Source organism: Coccinella septempunctata, chromosome 4 (assembly GCF_907165205.1).
Source record: "Coccinella septempunctata chromosome 4, icCocSept1.1, whole genome shotgun sequence".
Lineage (NCBI taxonomy): Eukaryota > Metazoa > Arthropoda > Insecta > Coleoptera > Coccinellidae > Coccinella > Coccinella septempunctata.
Window position 1 is genome coordinate 26682601 of NC_058192.1, and position 19793 is coordinate 26702393.

The 19793-nt window shown below is 35.4% G+C and overlaps 1 protein-coding gene across 4 annotated transcripts in view; it reads right to left on the reverse strand.

Annotated features, from left to right (window-relative positions):
• Positions 1-19793, reverse strand: part of LOC123311459 — a 90787-nt gene that overhangs the window by 35578 nt on the left and 35416 nt on the right. The window contains exons 1-3 of one of the 4 annotated variants that reach the window (XM_044895453.1): positions 19198-19233; positions 18190-18691; positions 7702-8699 (exon numbers count right to left, since the gene is read on the reverse strand). In XM_044895453.1, the coding sequence (XP_044751388.1) occupies positions 7702-8699; positions 18190-18691; positions 19198-19218 (1521 nt within the window). In that variant the 5' untranslated portion in view covers positions 19219-19233. Of the gene's footprint in view, positions 1-7701; positions 8709-18189; positions 18692-18904; positions 19047-19197; positions 19234-19793 lie in introns of those variants that run through there. The other 3 variants (XM_044895452.1, XM_044895454.1, XM_044895455.1) reach the window with 3 other exon arrangements.

Genomic DNA, 19793 nt, shown 5'->3' on the forward strand with positions numbered 1-19793 from the left:
CTAGACGATTTTAAAGGAATCTCCGAGAGAAGTTTTAGAGACTTTTTTGGTACTTTTGATCTGAATTCATAGCAATATCATATTCAAAATTAGAAAAAATATTGTGTGAAACACGTTGGGAAACACTATTTTTCGTATTTTGCGTTCTTTTGCGCCAACGAGCGAATCGTGCAATCAGTTGGAAAAAGCAATATTTTTCGTAATGAGCATATTTCTGCGCAACTCGCTTCACTTATTGCGCAAATGAACGCGAATCACGAAAATAGTGTTTCCCAACGTGTTTCACACAATTCTTGTTTTTCCTACTCAGTAACTATTTTTTTTCCATTTCGTTTTTGCTCGGGTGTATTCCCCACCCAGTTAGGTACTGATCTCGTCCAATACTGATGAGAATCAAGAATTTTTTTCTTCGGAATAGTACTCAGAAATGTACATCTGATCGTTGACTGTTGAATACTAGTTTTAATTGAGTTTTGAATCAATATAAACGTTATCCGAAAAATAGTTTCTTGGTTTTTTGAAATTTTTTTAGTAAGGGGATCTCTATGAAATTTTTTAAAGAGAATTTACTTTTTGTAAGATTTTAACATGTTTAACATGTGTTGGAAAGCAGTTCGACAATTAGTGTGTTGGTTAAACTAAGGTTTAACTCAACAAGAAGTTACTAACCGTCTACGGTTTTGCAAAGTGTTGTAAGTAGAGCGTGGTTAACGTAGTAGTAGAAGTGCTGCATATACTCAAGGCAGTGGAAGAGCAAGAGCTAGAACCATAACCCATATTGATAGCGTTTTTTGGCAAGCTACCGGTGGGACAATCCCGAATGGGTTTCATGGCTTTAACCTGAGGCAGAAAGATCTGCTAAGAACCCACAATCGTGACAGAGTGTAAGATCTCGTAATGTGTGGAAAATACAGAAAACACTGCTAAAAAATACTAAAAAGTGTTACTGGTTCTACCAAGGAAGAATCTTTGGTTTCACTCAGGGCTCATCCGGAGGCTTTAACAGCACCCATACTCGTCCTCCCGAACATCAGAAACGGGACCTGCGTTACTCAGATACATAGCCGTACATAAAGTGTCAACACCTCTGCTAAATAATTCGCTCAAATTCGACAATGTTTGAAAATAGATTTGCAAGCGGTTCGTATACAGCATAGACATAGAGCTATTTATAGAAAGAGAGAAATGATGGTCTGGCCAATACCTGTCTCTTTTCTGTTGACATAGGCACAGTCCATGTCTCTATGTCTATGATATACAGGATTTCAGTACAATGGTTTGCATTGCAGTAAGAGGGAAATCTGGCCAGCAAATGCTGCGTTTTGAAGAAACACCGGAATTGCTGGAAGAACTCATCTGGCTGATGTAGAAACAAGAATTTACAACAAGGAAAAGTAGAAATCTCATGCTGAATGTGTTTTTGAGTATAAGGGCCTTGGCACTAATTAATCTAAAAAAACAAAGATATAGGTTATTCATGTATTCAATCGCGCCTGTATTTCTTATAAAAATAATTGTTTAGGTTGAATACAGCAGCACACACTCAATAACATTCAGACTGTATACGAAATTCTTATATGTATTTCATTGATGTTCCCTGTTCCCTATTTAACTCGGATTATTGAACTGATGTAGGGGAGACTGGGGAGGGTTGATACGTTTTTTGGAATTTTTATTCTGGAAACTGAATTATATGAAGAAGCAGGACTTTTCTTATATTATATAATTCTTCAATTAATCGTTCAACAAAATAAATATAGAAGTCGCAAAACATAAACATCTTATTCTGTACAGAACGTTGAACACAAAAACATGCAAACTGTCTCAAGCCTCCCCACATATGGGAGGATTGATACGATGTACTGGGAGAGTAATCGAGAGGATTATTCAGCTCAGTAGGTAGGTCAGCAATGATACTGGCTTGCTTTGGTCCTATAGGTGTAGAAAAATCAGGAAATTGTCAGTTAGTCACTTCCACACAAGAAAAGTCGGCCTCGTTAAATACATGGGGATTGTACGGTTTTTAAAAATCCCTTTGATATGTTGGATGGTGAAGACGCCTTCATGTAGGCCTATCCAACTAGCTACGGAATATTTTTTGAAGATTATACATGTATCAGGCCTCCCCACGACAAATGTCTCAAACCTCCCTGAAAGCAATTTTTAAAGTGATTTATGTTTTCATCTTATACCCATATATTTTGAAAAGCGAATAAAACTGTAAATTGAGTAGTTTTATGCATATTTCCCAGTGAAATGTTTGTTTATGCCGAAGAATTAATGCATGATCATAAAACCCTTAGGTAACTTGAGTAAAAACTTACAATTTCTCACCTCGAAACACTCTTCGTTGAATATTTCACAAACAAACTACTGTTAGCCTTACATATTAACGTCACGCAATGCCCTCTGCCAAAGAATAGTGTTCACTAGTATAATACTTTTGAAAACGGCTACAGATCGCGGATATAAGCCTGTATCAAGCCTCCCCATGTATCAATGCTCCCTAGTCTCCCCTACATCGAATATCCTTTTATTCAAAATAAAAGCTAGCTTTCAGATATATCGATCTGAAGTAGAAAGTAGAAATTTATTGCACTGGTTGGCATCAGTAAATTGGGGCAGTAAATCTGTTGTTGGTGTTGTAGTGAAAAAATAGAACTTTTAGGAGAGAGGCTATAACTATACACTACTCTTAGCGCTTCCCGGAAGCATTGATTGTTGCGTTGAGTGCTACTTTGAAGCAGACTTAAAAGAAGAAGATATTCGTTTCACTAAGTGCGGGTGAGGAATTAACCGGAACTTTCTGCTAGAATAGGCTGACCAGATTATCCCCAGATCAATGACGGACGGACCTGGGGAATGTTTATATGTATATTTATATATACAGGGCGAGTCTTTGAATCGTAAAAATATTTCAACAGTAGATTCTTGAGGTCAAATGAAACACTTTTTTCCTGTACTTTTTTTTCCGATGCAGCCCTGATAAAAAGATAGTGCCATTTCAAGTTTTCATAATGAGCTGTGCCACCCCTGGAAAAGCAAAATTACCCTTATAACTAAATGAATCTGTGACACTACACATCTGTGGATCTTTTAAAAAGAGTTGCATTCGGTATCCAATTTTTCACAGATAATTTTTTATTTTTGGAAGTCAAATTACTCGACAACTATATTCCGACATTCATTGCATTCGATAAAACCGTTTGTGAGAACTAAAAATAAAAATTAAGGACCATGGTTGTCTTACCAAATTTACCTTGAAATTTGGCAAGGAATTAAAAAATGCAATAATATACAGGGTGTTCCATTTGAAATAAGAAAGTTGATACTAATAGGGAAAAAAGGAGCATCCTGCATTAAGTTGGGTTATAAAAAATTAAAGTTCAATCGATTTCAGACAAGTTTTGTATTTATCTTCTTCTTCTATTTATTTATTTATTTATTTATTTATTTATTAACGGTACATGACCTTTTAGTTAAGAAAAAAAAATACAAATCAATCCATCAAAACACAAAAGAGAGTAGACGTAGAGTAAATTCAAGTATACATACATATAAATATATACATCAAAACAGAAAGAAGACAATAGAGCAACAACTCAAATGTATCCAAAATATCACAGTCTTATCAGGTACTTCAAATCTCTCCTCAACCTCGAAATGGAATCATGAAATATATCAACTCCTAAGGAGTCCACGACATTAGCGTTTCTCATCATCCTCGAAACCGGAGAATTTAAACAATAATTAGTCCTCGACTGTGCAAGTCGAAACAAATCAAACCTTCGGATGGGTCTAGGAGGAACATACAGACTGAATTGCGATAACAAGTCAGGGGAGTACAAAAGACCTTGAAAGAGCTTAGCAATTAATATCACATCCGCATGAAACCTCCTCGTTCTCAAAGAGGACAGACCAAGACGGTCGCGCATTCGACTAGCTGAGAAAGTATAGATCGAGAAAGTACCCATTCTAACAGCAGCACACCTGAGAAACCTGTTCTGAACCCTCTCCAGCAAAGAAACATCGATCGATAAGTATGGAGACCACACGACAGATGAGAACTCCAACATAGGTCTAACTAAAGATATATAAAGATGTTGCAGAGTCTCGACGTTGAAGTCCCTAGCATTTCTAATAACGAATCCCAAAGTCCTGAGAGATGACGCAGAAATGGCCTGAATATGTGCCCTAAAAGACAATGTGCTATCATATGAAACACCCAGATCCTTGAAAACAAACACTCTATCTATATTCTTACCACCTATACAATAATCGACCATGATGGGGCGCTCCAGACGGGATATCGTCATGAACTTACATTTATCAACGTTGATAGCCAGACAATTGGCAGCACACCAATCCTCAACTGCCTTTAGGTCCGATCTCAATCTCTCAACGTCGGATAACGATTTTACTGAAAAGAAAAGCTTCAAATCCTCCGCAAAGAGCAAGAACTTAACAAATCGGATGACAAGACTTAGGTCATTGATAAAAATCAAAAATAACAAAGGGCCTAGGTGACTACCCTGGGGGACTCCCGAAGTTACCGGTATCGAAAACGATAATGTTCCGCCTACTTTAACGGTTTGGTATCTGTCTGAGACATAAGACATCAACCACCGACATAAGTTATCATGGAGACCAAACATCCTAAGCTTTCTACCAAGAATTTTATGGGACACACTATCGAACGCCTTCGCTAGATCAGTGTAAACAACCTCGACCTGTCTGTGATCCTCCAAAGCCTCAAGAACAAACTGAGTGAAAACCAGAAGATTTGTCTCAACGCTTCTACCCCGGAAAAAACCATGCTGTTCAGGAATAATTTTATCATATATTCTCGATTTTATTTGCTCATGAATTATTGATTCAAATAACTTAGGGATCACGCTGAGTATCGTTATTGGTCTATAATTGGAAACATCCTCCTTGGATCCCGATTTAAAAATAGGCTTGATGAATCCAGTCTTCCAAATATCCGGAAAAACGCCATCATTTAAGGACTTATTGAACAATATTTGAAGTGGGAGAGCAATGAATTCCTTGCACTTCTTTAAAAACAAAACCGGAATGTTATCAGGTCCGGGACCCTTGTTCACGTCAAGAGATTCGATACCTTGCAACACCTGTTCAACATGAATCATCGTGAAAGAAATGGTGTTATCGTTATCACGAAATGCATCAGTGGCGTTGCAGGAGATGATGTCGTTATGCTGCTTATAAGTAGATTGGAAAAATCTTGCGAAAGCATCAACTATCTCGCTCTCGTTACGACATTCGTCGCCCTCGTACAACATAACATTGGGTTCTAGCTCCTTTAGTTTCCACAATAAGGTATAGGGACACTTAATCTCGGAGACCCTGTACTGTTCTGTTCTCGCAGAAAAATCCGGTCAATTCATATCGAATAGAAAATAATTAAGATGATAGTTTTAATCTTTGAAAATTTTCACTTTAATGGGAAATTAACGGCATACAGACAAGAATTGAGTTCTGAAAAAAGTAGGTACTTGGAAATAATTATTTCTTTCACAAGTACAAAAAATTTCTTTGTTGTCAAACACCCAATTTCTGTACTTATACGAATGACAATATTTTTTTGGGCGTTCGAACAATTATGAGGTCTTATTTCCGAAAACAAAGAAATTTTTTGTCCAGTGAATGAAATAAATATTTCCTCATGAGTCGTTCAGTCTCAACATTAGGAAAAAAGGTGATATGAGCTTTGTTGTTGAGAATGTTAATACGAATCGAAATGCATGATAAAATATTGGGTGTTCCATTTGAAAAAATACCATTTTATGAAATATTTTGAAATAGACTTACAATTTTTTGTTTTTTTTCGGCATCGAGAAGGCCAATGCTACTAGTTAGCCCATTTATCCGAATTCGTAACATCAATAATAGTGGAGTTGGCAATGGTGCCGACTCTTACCTTTTATACTTAAATAATACACAATCATTATTCAGAGGTGTATCCTTGCACGTTTCGAAGCAGAGGGCTCAGATGTGCAGGGACAAGAAGAAGATCCATCAAAAATTCTCTTCCAGAATATCAAATGCTTTGTTATTTGAAACCTTTTGGTCTCCGAGAATAGAATAGGAGCAGAAATGGCCCTTACAATATGAACATATCGCTAAGCATTTTATGGCAGGAGCATGCTGCTGAACAACTCTTCCTGCAGGTGTAGAAAATGTTGCTCAGTAGATTTTCTGGGACTGTAAACAGGTCAGTAGTGACTGGATTGAGACCAGTTTCGATTGTACCTATACCATCTTAGTTTTTTGGATCTGATATTTTGGATTTATACATCTGCACATATAGAGAAGTAGCATCAATAATTGTTAATTAATTGTCGTATGAGCTTTATCATATTCATGTATTCATATGATATAATATACTTCAATATTGAATCTAGAAAGTAGAAAGGATTGGAGATAATAAGTGATCATCCTGCAAGAATGCCCGTAGGAAGTGCTATTCTGCAGCTGCTGCTGTGGGTGGCATACTTGCTAGGTTGAAGTTGTCTTTGGAGTTTCTGGCACGTACAAAGCCTTAGTAACTTTATCAGCTGTGACGTTGGGGTAAATCAAAATAAAGAGAGTGTTCTGGAGTTCTGAGCTTTTGTCAAATGTCAAAATAAACTTCATACTTCATTTTTACCTTCCTGAAAGAGGCCGACGAATCACTGAAGTCGGGACCGAATAATATTTGTTTTCTAGCGCTTTTGAAAACTTACAGAGTCGTTCGGCCTGTAAACAATTCTGCTTTTCTTTTCCTTGCTTCTTTTGAAATTCATTTTGAAATTGACTCGGCCATAGAACTACCATAGCGGAAAAAATATTTATTTTTCGATGAAAACAGATGACATGGTCGTGGCAAGTCATTTTTAAACTGAATAGGAAGAAATTACCAAATTTTGGCGATCGATTGTGACTGAACAACTTTTATGATTCGATCGATTTTAATCTCATTAGAAGGGCTAAGTCCTCTTTCACAATAAAAGCAAGTACAGTTTATTTGTCCGATCCACACTCCCCACTGAATGAGGGCTACCGTTTTTTTGCTCACCAGTTGGCGCCTTTGTAGAGTGAGGTCCTGAACATAGAGAAAATAATACAAGATTTGTTTGTCTACGATGATGGGGACTTGTCATTTCACAGATTATAATGTTGGAGAAATTGAATATAGAAATATTTGGTTACTAATCAATATCTTGTTCGTTATTTTTGTAAGTCCCTTTCTGACAATTATTTGGCTTCACTTCTTTTAAAGCATAAAACACGTAATATCAATAAAAGTATTAAAGATATATGGAGACCATAAACCTATGATTAATCATATAGTTGAGTCTATGGGGTGGACCTCACGCTACACTAGCGCATCTAGCGGCGAATTCACACGCGGTAGCCCTCATTGAATTGAATTGCGAAAAAACAAAAAAGGTGCGAAAATTCCCTTCTACCAGGCCAATGATTGATGTCTTTTGAAATCATTCTCAGCTTATTAGCAATTTTCAGACGGCACGGCTCTTTTTCGACCTAATTTGCTTCGGCTGATGGTTACTTTTCGCGATCAATTTAGATAAAATACTAATAATAGTTATGATAGGAATCAAGCTCGAAAGCTGAAAAAAATTCATTCTTGTGATGCTCGAGGACTAGTCACTGCTTCTTTCATTGCATCATTCTTACCTTCACTGAAACTGGGCTACATATTTTTCCAAACTTCGATCTAATCAAACCATGATCAGCTGCGCCTTCCGTTGAGGTATTAGGTTCATCGTTTTCCTTATCACTACATCGATTTTCACTATGGTCACTTGTGTTCAATTTATACTCGATATCACTAGCTTTCAGTTCTGTCCTTACCGGAGTGCACGAAATTTTTGTCAGATCCTCCACGGAATTCATCGTAGAGCTGTTTGTGGAACTCCTTCTTTTATGGAAAAATTTACCGGTGCTTTTGATCATATCTTTACACTTCATCCTGGAATTTTTTAGCACTCCGTCGAAATTAATCGTCAGTTTGGGCTTATCTTCAAAAGCTCCAACCCTCTGAAGAGCTGCTTGGTCGTTCATCATATTATTGAATCTGGTTTTCAAAACTTGCAGTCTATCGCGTGGTTTTCTTAGGAAACTCTTCAGATTTTTCCTTTTTCTATGGATGGTTTCCTCACTGGCATAACCCTTACTTGGTTCAGACGAGCACTCAGTTCGATTAGGAATGGGACATGTACGGGAGATTGAGAGGCAATCAACACTGGAAGCACTTGAAATTCTCGTCGCCAAATCATTGTCCTCGGCTTCGAAATCTTTGAGCGATTGTGACAATCTGTTCCTTTTGAGACATCTAGGGACTTTGTAAAAATTCTCCTCGTCGTCTTCGTCATCCCTAATATTCCTAAGAACGCTTGGGAAGCTCTCGCATTTCTTCAAAGAGAATTGTGGCTTGACAAGAGATTTGCTGAACTCTATTGATGTTGTGCTCACAAATTCCTGGGAGACGCTTCTTGACTTACTCTGTTCCAGTTTTTCCACTCCCTTCAGCTCCTCTACGTGACATTCTGCGGTGTCTCCTTCGCCAATATCTATATCTACGGCTGTCATTATGATCTTGACTTCGCTCCTCAAACGAGGTACTGGAGTGGATGGCTTATCTTTCGAAACTGCAGACTCATCGGCCGAAGTTACTGAAATAACTACTTTATAATGATACATTCGGAACGAAAAAAACTAAATTTAAATGACATGAGTGACGTGAAAAGTTGGCAGAAAAATTTGCAGCTGAAATCGAGCAGAATTCACTCACCATTATTTATGGCTCAAGAAATTTAATATTTCGTAAGAAAATGAGCGAGAACTGTTGAATGAGCAAATTTTGAAGAATTCCCCCTTTATTTTGCTACTACTGCTAAGCATGATTCATGAAACTTTGCCTAAGAACCGTTTAAAGAGAACGATTTCAAAAATTCGGATGCTCACGTTCTTTGATCATTTATAAGTTAGTGAATATCAGATAGTTATTCACACATTCTTGTTTTTTTTTTCACTGAAGTAAGAGAAGGCAACACTTATTGCATAGATATTGTCCTTCGAATTCCCAATATTCAAATTTCAATTTTTTGATAATGATTTCCAAGGTTTCAACCATCTTCTTCAAATATATGTTCTTATTAATGTGGCAAAGGCCCATCGAACAAGGAATGAAGATCGTAGAATTAAATCGGATTCAGCTTCAATCATATCCAAGGAAGAAATTGAGAGAAGACCAAATCTAAAAAAAAACTTTAGGACTTCATGGTGAACTACACCAGCCGTGCACAATTCGCGAACTGAGAAACGTTTAAACCTGTAATGATTTTAGTGAACCAAAGACAGTATTTTCGGTAAATACCTATACTAAGACAGGTCGATTAGTATATTTATTTTAAATTGAGCTCCTTTTGATGTGAGGAAATATTATACGGCGTGTCCCAAATGGCATCCAATTTTTTATTACCATTCTTAATGGGTCTATCAAGTCACATGTTACCAAATATCAAATTCTCCTTGACATTGAAACAATATAAACAATATTCAATAAACAAAATGGGGGAATCTGATTCAAATCAATTCAGAGAGGAACCATTCAATAGAAAGTTGTTTCTCACAAAAAGACACTTTTAAAAATTCAAAAATCTTCGTTCGATACGATGCTACACTCCTCACTTATTTTTATAATGGCCTTTCCTGACAAAAAAGATAAACAAATACATTCATTGAGTTGAATCAGATTCCTTCATTTTCGAATTACCTTGTTGATGTTTGTTAAAAATCTTTTTAACGACACGGACCAGGAATAAGAATTCGTTATTATCTACGCATGTGTCACTTTATATGGCCTTGAAGAAAAGTCGTTTACAAATCAAAATTGCCATTGAAAAAATATCGATGACGTTAAATCTTAAATTTGCCACAAGTAAAAAAATATTGAGTTAATGCAAAAAAATCGCAATTTATAAAATACTAATCTACCTATCAGGGCACTTTCCGAAGAAAAAACTATCTTTGACCAAATTTATTCATACTTAGTGAATCGCACTGTATAAAAACATATTCGAAGAAGTTGAATGAAAATCATATTTAAATATTCATCTTTCACTAGATCCAAATCAAGACAGCTCAAAATAGAAATTTACATTATCAAAACTATAGAAAGAGAAGACATTCATTGATTGATAATTAAAACTACAATGTTCACGTACATAATTTTTTCGAAGGATCGCTACCATCAACATCTAGCAAATCGACTTTCATCAATAAGCATAATTAAATCTCCAAAACTACTGATGTCTTATTCAAATACATTTTATAAGACATTGAGACAAGTCTGTAAAGGAATAAAGACCGCCTAATTAATTTGTTTGGAAGAAAAACTGGAAAAACAGCAGAGGGAAAAAAATATAATAAAAAAATAAATAATTAAAAAAAATCAGAGGGTGACACGAAAAATACAAAGTGTGTTTATTGCCAAGGCTTGCATTCTCAGTACCTAAAGGGCGGATAAATTGCCAAGGTTGTGGACGCTAGGACAATCTAGGTGCGCCATAAAAGAGATTAGCACTACCTGTCAATACATATTTCTCCATTTTGCAAAGATGATTAATACCTACGAGTAGGTAAGAATACGCTAACGATAATTTCCAACATGCTGTTGTCATATTGAGATGTTTAATTGAATCCTGATGGCTAAGAAAGTTTTATATTCATGCACATCTCAAAGAATAAGTACTGAGGAAATTCCGGATTTCTGATAAATTCAATACATTTTCACAATCTTTATTTAGTTTCTTCGAGAAAAATGTTTCACCAATAACTATCTAACCTGTGGAATACGAGGAAAATTTCGATTAACTTTGAGCTGCATCCACATTATGCGACTGTGTGCCGAGCGGCAAACAGCGGCAGAGACATACAAAAATCATGTACGTTTGATTAATCTATATTTGGATCATTCCATTTTATGAGAGTGTACATTAAGAGATTACAAGGATAAAAATATGAAAATGGAAGCTGTATTGGAAATATCAGTGAGTTAAGTGAATATTGAAGTTGAAAAAGAAAATTAAAAACCTTGTACCTATCTATGTCATTTTGCGAGGGAAGTATAGAATAAATTCATGCCGACCGAGAAGCCGATCCATATATAGATGCATCTTCTCTCGTTGACTTTTTCGATGAGATTTTGCCGATCGGCGAGGCAGCTCGGCACACAGCGGCATAATGTGGATGCAGTTTTAGTGATTACCTACTCATATACAGGGTGATTTTTTTGAGTGTTTCATTAGAAGTTTTCGAGGAAGGAATTGTAATACAGATTCAAGATTTTGGATTTTCGTTTTAGAGAACATGAACTTCAATTGCAAAATATTTTCAAGCGGAATCTTCTTCTAGTACCCGTATTTGAAAGGTTTAAGAGGTAAGTAGATTTACAACAGTGGCGGCCCGTCAGGAAATTTTGGGTCGGCAGTGCCGACCCAAAATTTCGCGAGCAGCAAAAATGTGAATTCTCACTTGTGTAAAATAATAATGTATTAGAAATTCTCCAAACATTACAAAGCTCTCAATAAATTTCATAAAAATATTAGGTATATGATATCCTCGATGATATCTGATATCAATGGAATATGGAACTCTTTGAAATACGCTGTTTCAATTTAAATCCTACTCGGTCCGTAGACAAAATACGCTCATCTCCAATCGAGCTATGAAGACAGCGCCGCAGATCTTCGCCTTCTCTAGCGACCGAGTGACCGACCGTTCGTTCTGTTCATTCTAGTACGGCATGCCGGATCTAGATTGTAAACATATCGAAGGAGCGCTAATATCAATGAGTCAAATTGCTTCAAACTTGAATAATTTTTGTTGGAATTTCATTCGGATAACAATCAAAATTAGATAAGCCTCTTATTTAATGTTTTTTCCGTCAATATCCGATAGTTTCAGTTTCACATAACAAATTACAAGAGATCGCTGTTATTTAAAACGAATTTTTAATGTATTTGTTAATTTTTATAAACGTGAGTGCTGAATATATAATACTAATGAAATTCCGACAATTTTTTAAGACCTTTTCAAAGAATAAAGACCAAAACTATGATGAAAGTTGATATTGTTGGCTCAATACTTCGCACGGTGTAGGACATATAGGTCCGGCAGGCAGCGACCCTGCCGACCCTAGAATGCCTCTCTTCGGTAACTCGAAGAATGATGGTTCGGGATATCTCGATTCTATCGTTTGCGCTCGAGGTGATGTTAATTTCTCGCAAATCTCAATTTCGTTAGAATGCACATTTGTTCGTTTTTCCAATTTTATTTTATGGATAAGCATTTTTTGAGTATTTTTATTTGTTATATATATTTTCGGTTCTTATTTTCATATTTGTTCCGAAATTATGTTTATTTTTCAAGTCGTATGCAGGGCTAAAATAGTTATTTCTCAATCATTTTTTATTTTCCGGATAATCTTCAGAGATTTGATTTAACAAAATCAAAGTTCAGGAGGTATCAAAACAATTTTCTCCGTAGTGGAAGCATTAACCCAAAACGGAATCGTGTGAAAACAGTAACAGGTAATGAAGAGCTTTGATTTTGTTAAAGGTGGTAAATGTGGGTTTCTTTCGTTGAAAGTTCTGACTGCCCTTTCTAATATTTTGTTACATTCATCGTAAATGAAGAACATATTTAATACATCACTGTTACTGTAATTCTGATTTTGTATAGTGCCTGATTAATCAAACAAGTATAAATGACAGTTCTCAAAAATGCATTATAAATGAACAGACATAGCCTTCTTGAAAATTTCTATCCTAATAAACCTATGGTTAGACTAAGAAACCTTGATTTATTCCCGAAATTCGAATTTTATTCAATTACGGCAAAATTACTGATTTTAGAGGCATGGAATGTTGGGGACACTCTAAGTAGTTTTTGACGGGCAATCGATTGGAATTACAAAATTATAGGGTTGCCATTTGAAGAAAGTGAGATTTCATAGTTTTATCGAGGCTCAGTTTGGGGCCCTTTTTCAGACACCCTGTATAATATTTCCTCATAAGTTATACAAGAAACAGTATCAGCGTACTTTCTTTTGTTCTACTTTCGCAAAAAGAAATTCTTATAATGAGGGATTTTGAAGATATGGACACTAATCTGTGACAACCTTTTTTTCAAAAAATTTGATAATCAGGTTATAATTCAAAAACCGCTTGAGTGGTTGCACATATCATACATCAAATCAGTGTAAAATTAAACGAAGAATTCGAATAGGTATGTAAAAATATACAGGGTGTTGCATTTGAAATAACGAAGTTACATTCGTTTCCGGTGAAACCGGAAGTAGATTCCGCTTGAAAATATTTTGCAATTAAAGTTCATGTTCTCTAAAACGAAAATCCAAAATCTTGAATCTTTATTACAATTCCTTCCTCGAAAAATTCTAATGAAACACTTAAAAAAATCACCCTGTATATGTTAGTAAAATTTCAGAACAAATTTGTGCTCCTCACAGCCACGTGGTCCTGCTAAATTTAAGCTTCTTATTGGGTGAAACATATATTTTGAATGAAAATTTCGCTTATAATCTTTCTAGAGAATGAAATGACTTTGGGGATTTCTGTAAATTTCAGCTGCGTGTATTTTTCCCAAAAACAATTCGGATTATGACTGTAGGCCTTAGGTTATCCTGCATGAATTTTTTTCCCAATCTTAATGCCTTTTTTCAATTCGTGAATACATATGTGCAGGATGTGCAAAATTCGTTGTCTACTGAGGGGATCTCGAAAACTATAGCAGCTAGAAGAAAACGGATGGCACATTCTTGAGTAATCAAAATCTGAAAACTGGCCTTACATTTCTAGATTTGAGTTACGAGCAAAAGTTGAAAAACTGCCAATTTCAATAACGGTGGACTAGAAGTAGATGCATAAAGCTACTCCATTAACTTTTATAAGAGCACTCAACCATAGAAATTTGACACATTCCACACTGTATAGAAGAAAATGTGAGGTTATGACGCTTGTCAAAACATTTTTGGGTTTTAAATCAGCGTTATGTTGTACGTTCTATGTGAAACTCTAAATAAATACGTGTTTTATCACAATGTGAATTTACTTGGCAAATATGTGATGAACATAATTGACGTTAATACAAACTGATTGAAGGGATTCCAAATCTAGATATTTGCATGAAAAGACAAGTAATCAGTTAAACATAATATGCAGCTGCCTGAGAAGAGTTAATGTTGGTGAACATCTTTGGCTAAAGGTTCGAGACGTTACCCCAGTTGTTGAATTTAAAAAAAATCAACCCAAAAATGAAATTCATCTGATGCAGTGGTAGGGAATGGCTATCTCTCAAAGAAATAAATGGATAATTGCAGGAAAATTGAATTCTTCAACAAAAATCATCCTGCATTAATAGAAGTCACAATAGTTGAAATGAGTTCTAAGAGAAGAGGACAAAAAATTCACTTATAAACAATTGGCAGGACAACTGGCGAACTGGCTCTTATTTATGGCTGTTGCAGGTCTTTTCTAAAAATAAAGTCCTCAAATGACATTATTTAAATTGAATATGTTCGCTGGAGTCTGATATATTTTAGATTTTAGAATGTCAGGGTTATTATTTGAATGAGCGGCGTTCAATTCTAATTAGCACTTCCTGATACTTAGTTGTGGCAAAGTCTTTATGACATCAACGAAATTTCATTAGTGCCAACTAAGATGTCTAAAAACATCTTAGTGCCAACCTTACTCCTATCTATTTTGTAACAACAAAAACTTGAGAAAATTATTTCATGGCCAACCGAGAGAATGGAGAATAGAAAAAGTGAGAGAAATTGGTAATTCCGATCACAGAGTATTGACAATTGAGTACACGAAAAATAAACGCATATTTAACAGTCACTATGGTAACGCCTATCTACTTTTTGTGTTATTATTCAATAGTGAAATAGAAAGCACAAAAAAGTTGATATTTTTTTCTCATGAACTATTTGTGTGAATATGATATGATTTTGAAATCAGCAAAAAATTTGCTGTAAGATAGAAGGATTTTGAACTTGAACTATAAGTAATTCACATTTGAAAAGTCAAAATAGAAAAATTTTGTAATGTCAAATACTCACAAAAGTGCCTTTAGAATATCATAATGGTTTTTGAGTAAGAGTTAAAACAAGCGAGTAATTCAGCATTAATGAAAAAGGCAATTTCTCAATTTTTGTTCATAACTCAAATTATAGAAAAGATAAGCCGATTCTGTTTTCAGATTTGGATCACTCTGGAGAAAATAGAGAATATGTCATCCATTTTTTTCTAGCTCTCATAGCTCTAGTAGACAACGAATTTTGCCAACCCTGTACATTATGTTTCACGTTAGCGGGTCACTGGATGTTGAGACCTATTTGTCGAGCAAGTAAACTATCAATATGACAGTATTTTTCATGGCCTCTCCAAATATGTTATCAGAAAAACTATTAAACACATGAAGGGTATTTTTTAGAGGTATACGAGTTCAAAATGAAATAAAACACCTAAAAATAAATTCAATAATCGTGGTATTGGTTTTATTTAAAATATATTTTTATGCCATTAGTGCTTGAAAATGATTTCGGGCAATAACGAGGCAAATGTTATAATGTCCAACGTCTGTGGTTTATCTGCGTAGACGTTTGACTTCACATATCTCCTAATCCTTAGGTTAGGCATTCCATCACACGCTCGTTGAGGCCAACTCAACGGGTCCATTACGCGAAATTATGAACTCTTCGAATGTTTCCCGCAATAAATTTATGGTGTCGCGCTGTGTGGCATGTTGCACCATCTTGTTGAAACCACAGCTCTTCCACATCAATACCATTCAACTGCGGGGAACAAAAAAGTCGGCAATCATGGCTCAATAGCGCTCTCCATTGACGGAAACATTCTGGCCGGTATTATCGTTAAAAAAATATGGACCAATGAGTCCACCTGCCCATAAAGCGCATAAAACTGTGGCTTTTAATGGATGTAAGAGCGTCTCAATAAAGGCTTCTGGGTTTTCTTCACTCCAAATTCGGAAATTTTGTTTATTGACTTGGCCGTTTAAACAAAGATGAACGTTTGGCACTGTAAGATTGGTGAACTGAACCATTTTTTTAAAACAAATTTGCATAATTTGCAAGCGTTGTTCTGAAATAAGTCTATACATTGTGAAACCACCACACATATACCACCATATACACCATATATACCACCAACTGTCAAATTAACAATCACTAGAAGCAGTGTTGGAAATTTAAAAACCAAACCTCTAAAAAGAACACCCTTTTACATGGAAAGTTATTGCGACGGAAACCGTTTTTCAAATTGAAAAAATGCGAATTCTGCAAATTGGACTGCTCTCTAAATAAAATGGTAGGGGAAATTTTTTTCCCATATTTTCTTAATGCTCAAGAATTCACAATTCCGCTTGCAATTTAGATTTTCCCATTTCGAGCAATTTTATCTAAAATTACATTAAGGGAATTCGAAATCGATATTGCATGGGAAAATATAACTTATGCAGCACTTCCTGTGACTTACTACTTACTCATAAGATAAACAAAGTTTTCGCACAAAATTGATAGGTATTTTGAATTATCTTCTTTCTATATTTTTACCCCACTGTCTATGATACACCACTGCTAATGAACCGAGTACCTTCAGTGAACTTGACATTGCACCTTCTACGTCATCACCTGTCCACTCGGTTCTGAACTGAATCGCACTTTGTCCGCTATATCTCCTTGGTTTGATCAATGTTGAGATCAAGTTTTCAATGAACCATAGACATATTTTCCTAATGTTGAGTGATTTCGAATAGAATTATTTGAAATAAATATACAGGGTGTTTTCAAAGGTGAGGCTTTTTTCGACAGAATGTAGAACTCATCAGAATAAGTCGTTTGACCAAAAATTGTCTCTATAAAATGTCCAAGATGGCTAAGATACAACCCCTAGAAGTTCGACAACATTTAATTGAATTTCACAGGGACTGTGGAAGGTGACTTCGGCATCGCAAAAACGAAACTAAACTTAAATATATGGCTGAACAATGAATGGTTCAGTACCAAGTTCATCAGATTAGATGCATCAGGTCACTTTTGAGGGAATCATAATTGTTGTATCGTGCAATTTAGGCTGAAAAAAAATGTTGAAAATCGAGGCAGTTTCTTGAAACTGCTTATGTTAGTTATGTTGAAAAAGTGGTATGATGTTTCTTAATTTCATCCCATTTTTACGACGATTGTTGGAATGTTCGAACATGAAGATTGTGATGCCATTTGTGAAAAAATTCGTGAATTTTATTAGTGAGATTTTGAAGTACCTATTATTCTATTTTTTACACTTGTGTCCTAAGTCTCTTCTGTCAGTTGGTATTGAAATGAGCCATTTCATAAAATCGTGTAAGTTACTAAAAAATAATGAGAACAATTCAGCAATTATTAGTTTCCATTTTCATTACCACGTAAATATCGAACGAGCCAATATCCTAAACGAAATCACACGGTCGAATCAGGAGATAAGTTTTTTTCCACTGCTTTGCGATTATTCAGCTAACGAACGGTCTTGGGTGTATTAGGATCTATTTCAGAAATCATTTTCAATTTTTCTTTCAACTTTTACATTTTTAAAGTTTTGTATAGGTGATTTTTGGTGAAACGCTTCATTTTGACCAGTTCTACCTTCTGTTGAAAAAAGCCTCACCTTCAAATAAACTTTGTTTAACTACCATCCTACTAACTTTCCGTTGGATGGTTCTTAGCGTAGCACATTTGGATAGCCGTGTAAAATAGGAACTCATTATCATTAATGAATAAATTACAAATTACAATATCCAGTGACCGCTTATATAAAAACACACTGTACCTAAGTACCTACCTACTTGCCATTATACACAAGGCATTTTCATTTATCTCGTGGGATTACTCAGGAGTACCTAATAATGAATTAGTGAAAAAGTGGTACAATAATAATAATAATGGTATTGTGTGATTGAAACTGATTGGCATAACTAATCATTTGAATTCTGCAAGTCTCACAGATTGCTTGCTTTTCGTTCAGAAAAAATCTTTTCAATCGATAATACTTAGTGTTAAACCTTACATGAATTATAATTTACCTGGAATAGGGGTAGAGTGTCTAGGATGTTCGCCTGTTTCTCCAGCAACATTTTCATAGGTATTGTCTTGATCCTGCTGCTTATGTCGCACATGTTTTTCGAAAAACTTGAAGCTTATACGAGGTACATCATATTCTGATGTTTCCATCTCAAACGGTTCATCATCCTTCTTCTTTAAATCGATATCGACGTAAACTCGATCATCGTCATCCTCACCCTCTTCAGTCACAGAGTCAACCATTGAAGTTCTAGCATCCTCAAATTTTGAGTCGTCCTCACTGAAGCTATCGTTCATGAAAACACCGTTCGGAATACTCCTGCTAATTTCATACTCTTTCTCGGCTTCCTGAACATCATAGAATCCCGATTTTCTGGGATTGTTTGGGCTCTTTTGACGCGACGTGAGTTTATTATTGATTTTTGCGTACAACTTCTTCATCACCACTCTCAACAAAACTGATAAGATTCCGAAGAAATCCACCAATACACTGTACCATGAAATCTGTGCGAGCAAAGTACAAATAAATTTTAGAAATTGAGCACAATGAAATGTAGGACCATGTGATGACTTCTGAGTATACAACTATTTTTTTTTCGTGCCATTATAATTTACTGCGTGAAATGATCGTTGTTGATTTATGAATGGTACTTTGGCTGATAAGATGCGAAAGGCTACGAAATCTGAGAAGACAGCGTGATACACAATTTTACCTACTTTTGATATTGTCATTCTTCTACCACAACGAACTATTCCATATTTGGGGAGAACAATGAAAACGGGATTTTGACTATGACGACGATCGAAAGAGCTCAATGAATCGATTGCAACTATTCGTATACCAATGTATTGGTACGCATTTTCGATAATTACCTTTTTCTGACGTTTATTTATAAAACACGTGAGTATAGAGCTTATTCCCCTCAAATTATTCCAACTAGAATGAATATGAGTGAAATAGAGTGATATGACTCTGAATAGCAGAACAGAGAGATGCTTGGATGACTTACGGATGAATTCATCTGGTCCATGTGTACGGTAGTTTTGTACCAATTTAATCTAGACATACAACAAACAGAAGGTCGATACAGAATAACGATTATGTAATGTGTAATTAGATTATCTACCTATTCACTACTGGGAGAGGAAACTCAATGATGTGAACAAGTCCTCATAAACGTGTTTTATGCCGTTTATTAATCTAAAAAAAAACTTCGGTAATTATTTTCTGAAGCTCCTTCGTCAAAGAGGTGATCTTGATATAGACGGTAACACTTTTCGAAAGATCCACTGAAATACATAACACCTCGGATAAGCCTGGATCCAAAAATTTTTTCAATGATACTGTCCTAGTTTTCAGGGAAATATTGAATTAGGAAATTTAATCTGACCTTGAAGTTTAATTACAAGGTTATTTCAGCATCGAGTAGTTTTTTGGAATCTTCTTCTTCGTGAAAAACTAGGAACCTTCTGTATTCTTCATGTTTGTCATAATATGAATCGTTGAGGAGATATGAAGTGTTTCATGCATTTTTTATGAGAATGGTTATGATGAAAATCTTCTACACACAAACTAGTGAGCATACCTAAAGGTGAATATTTATGG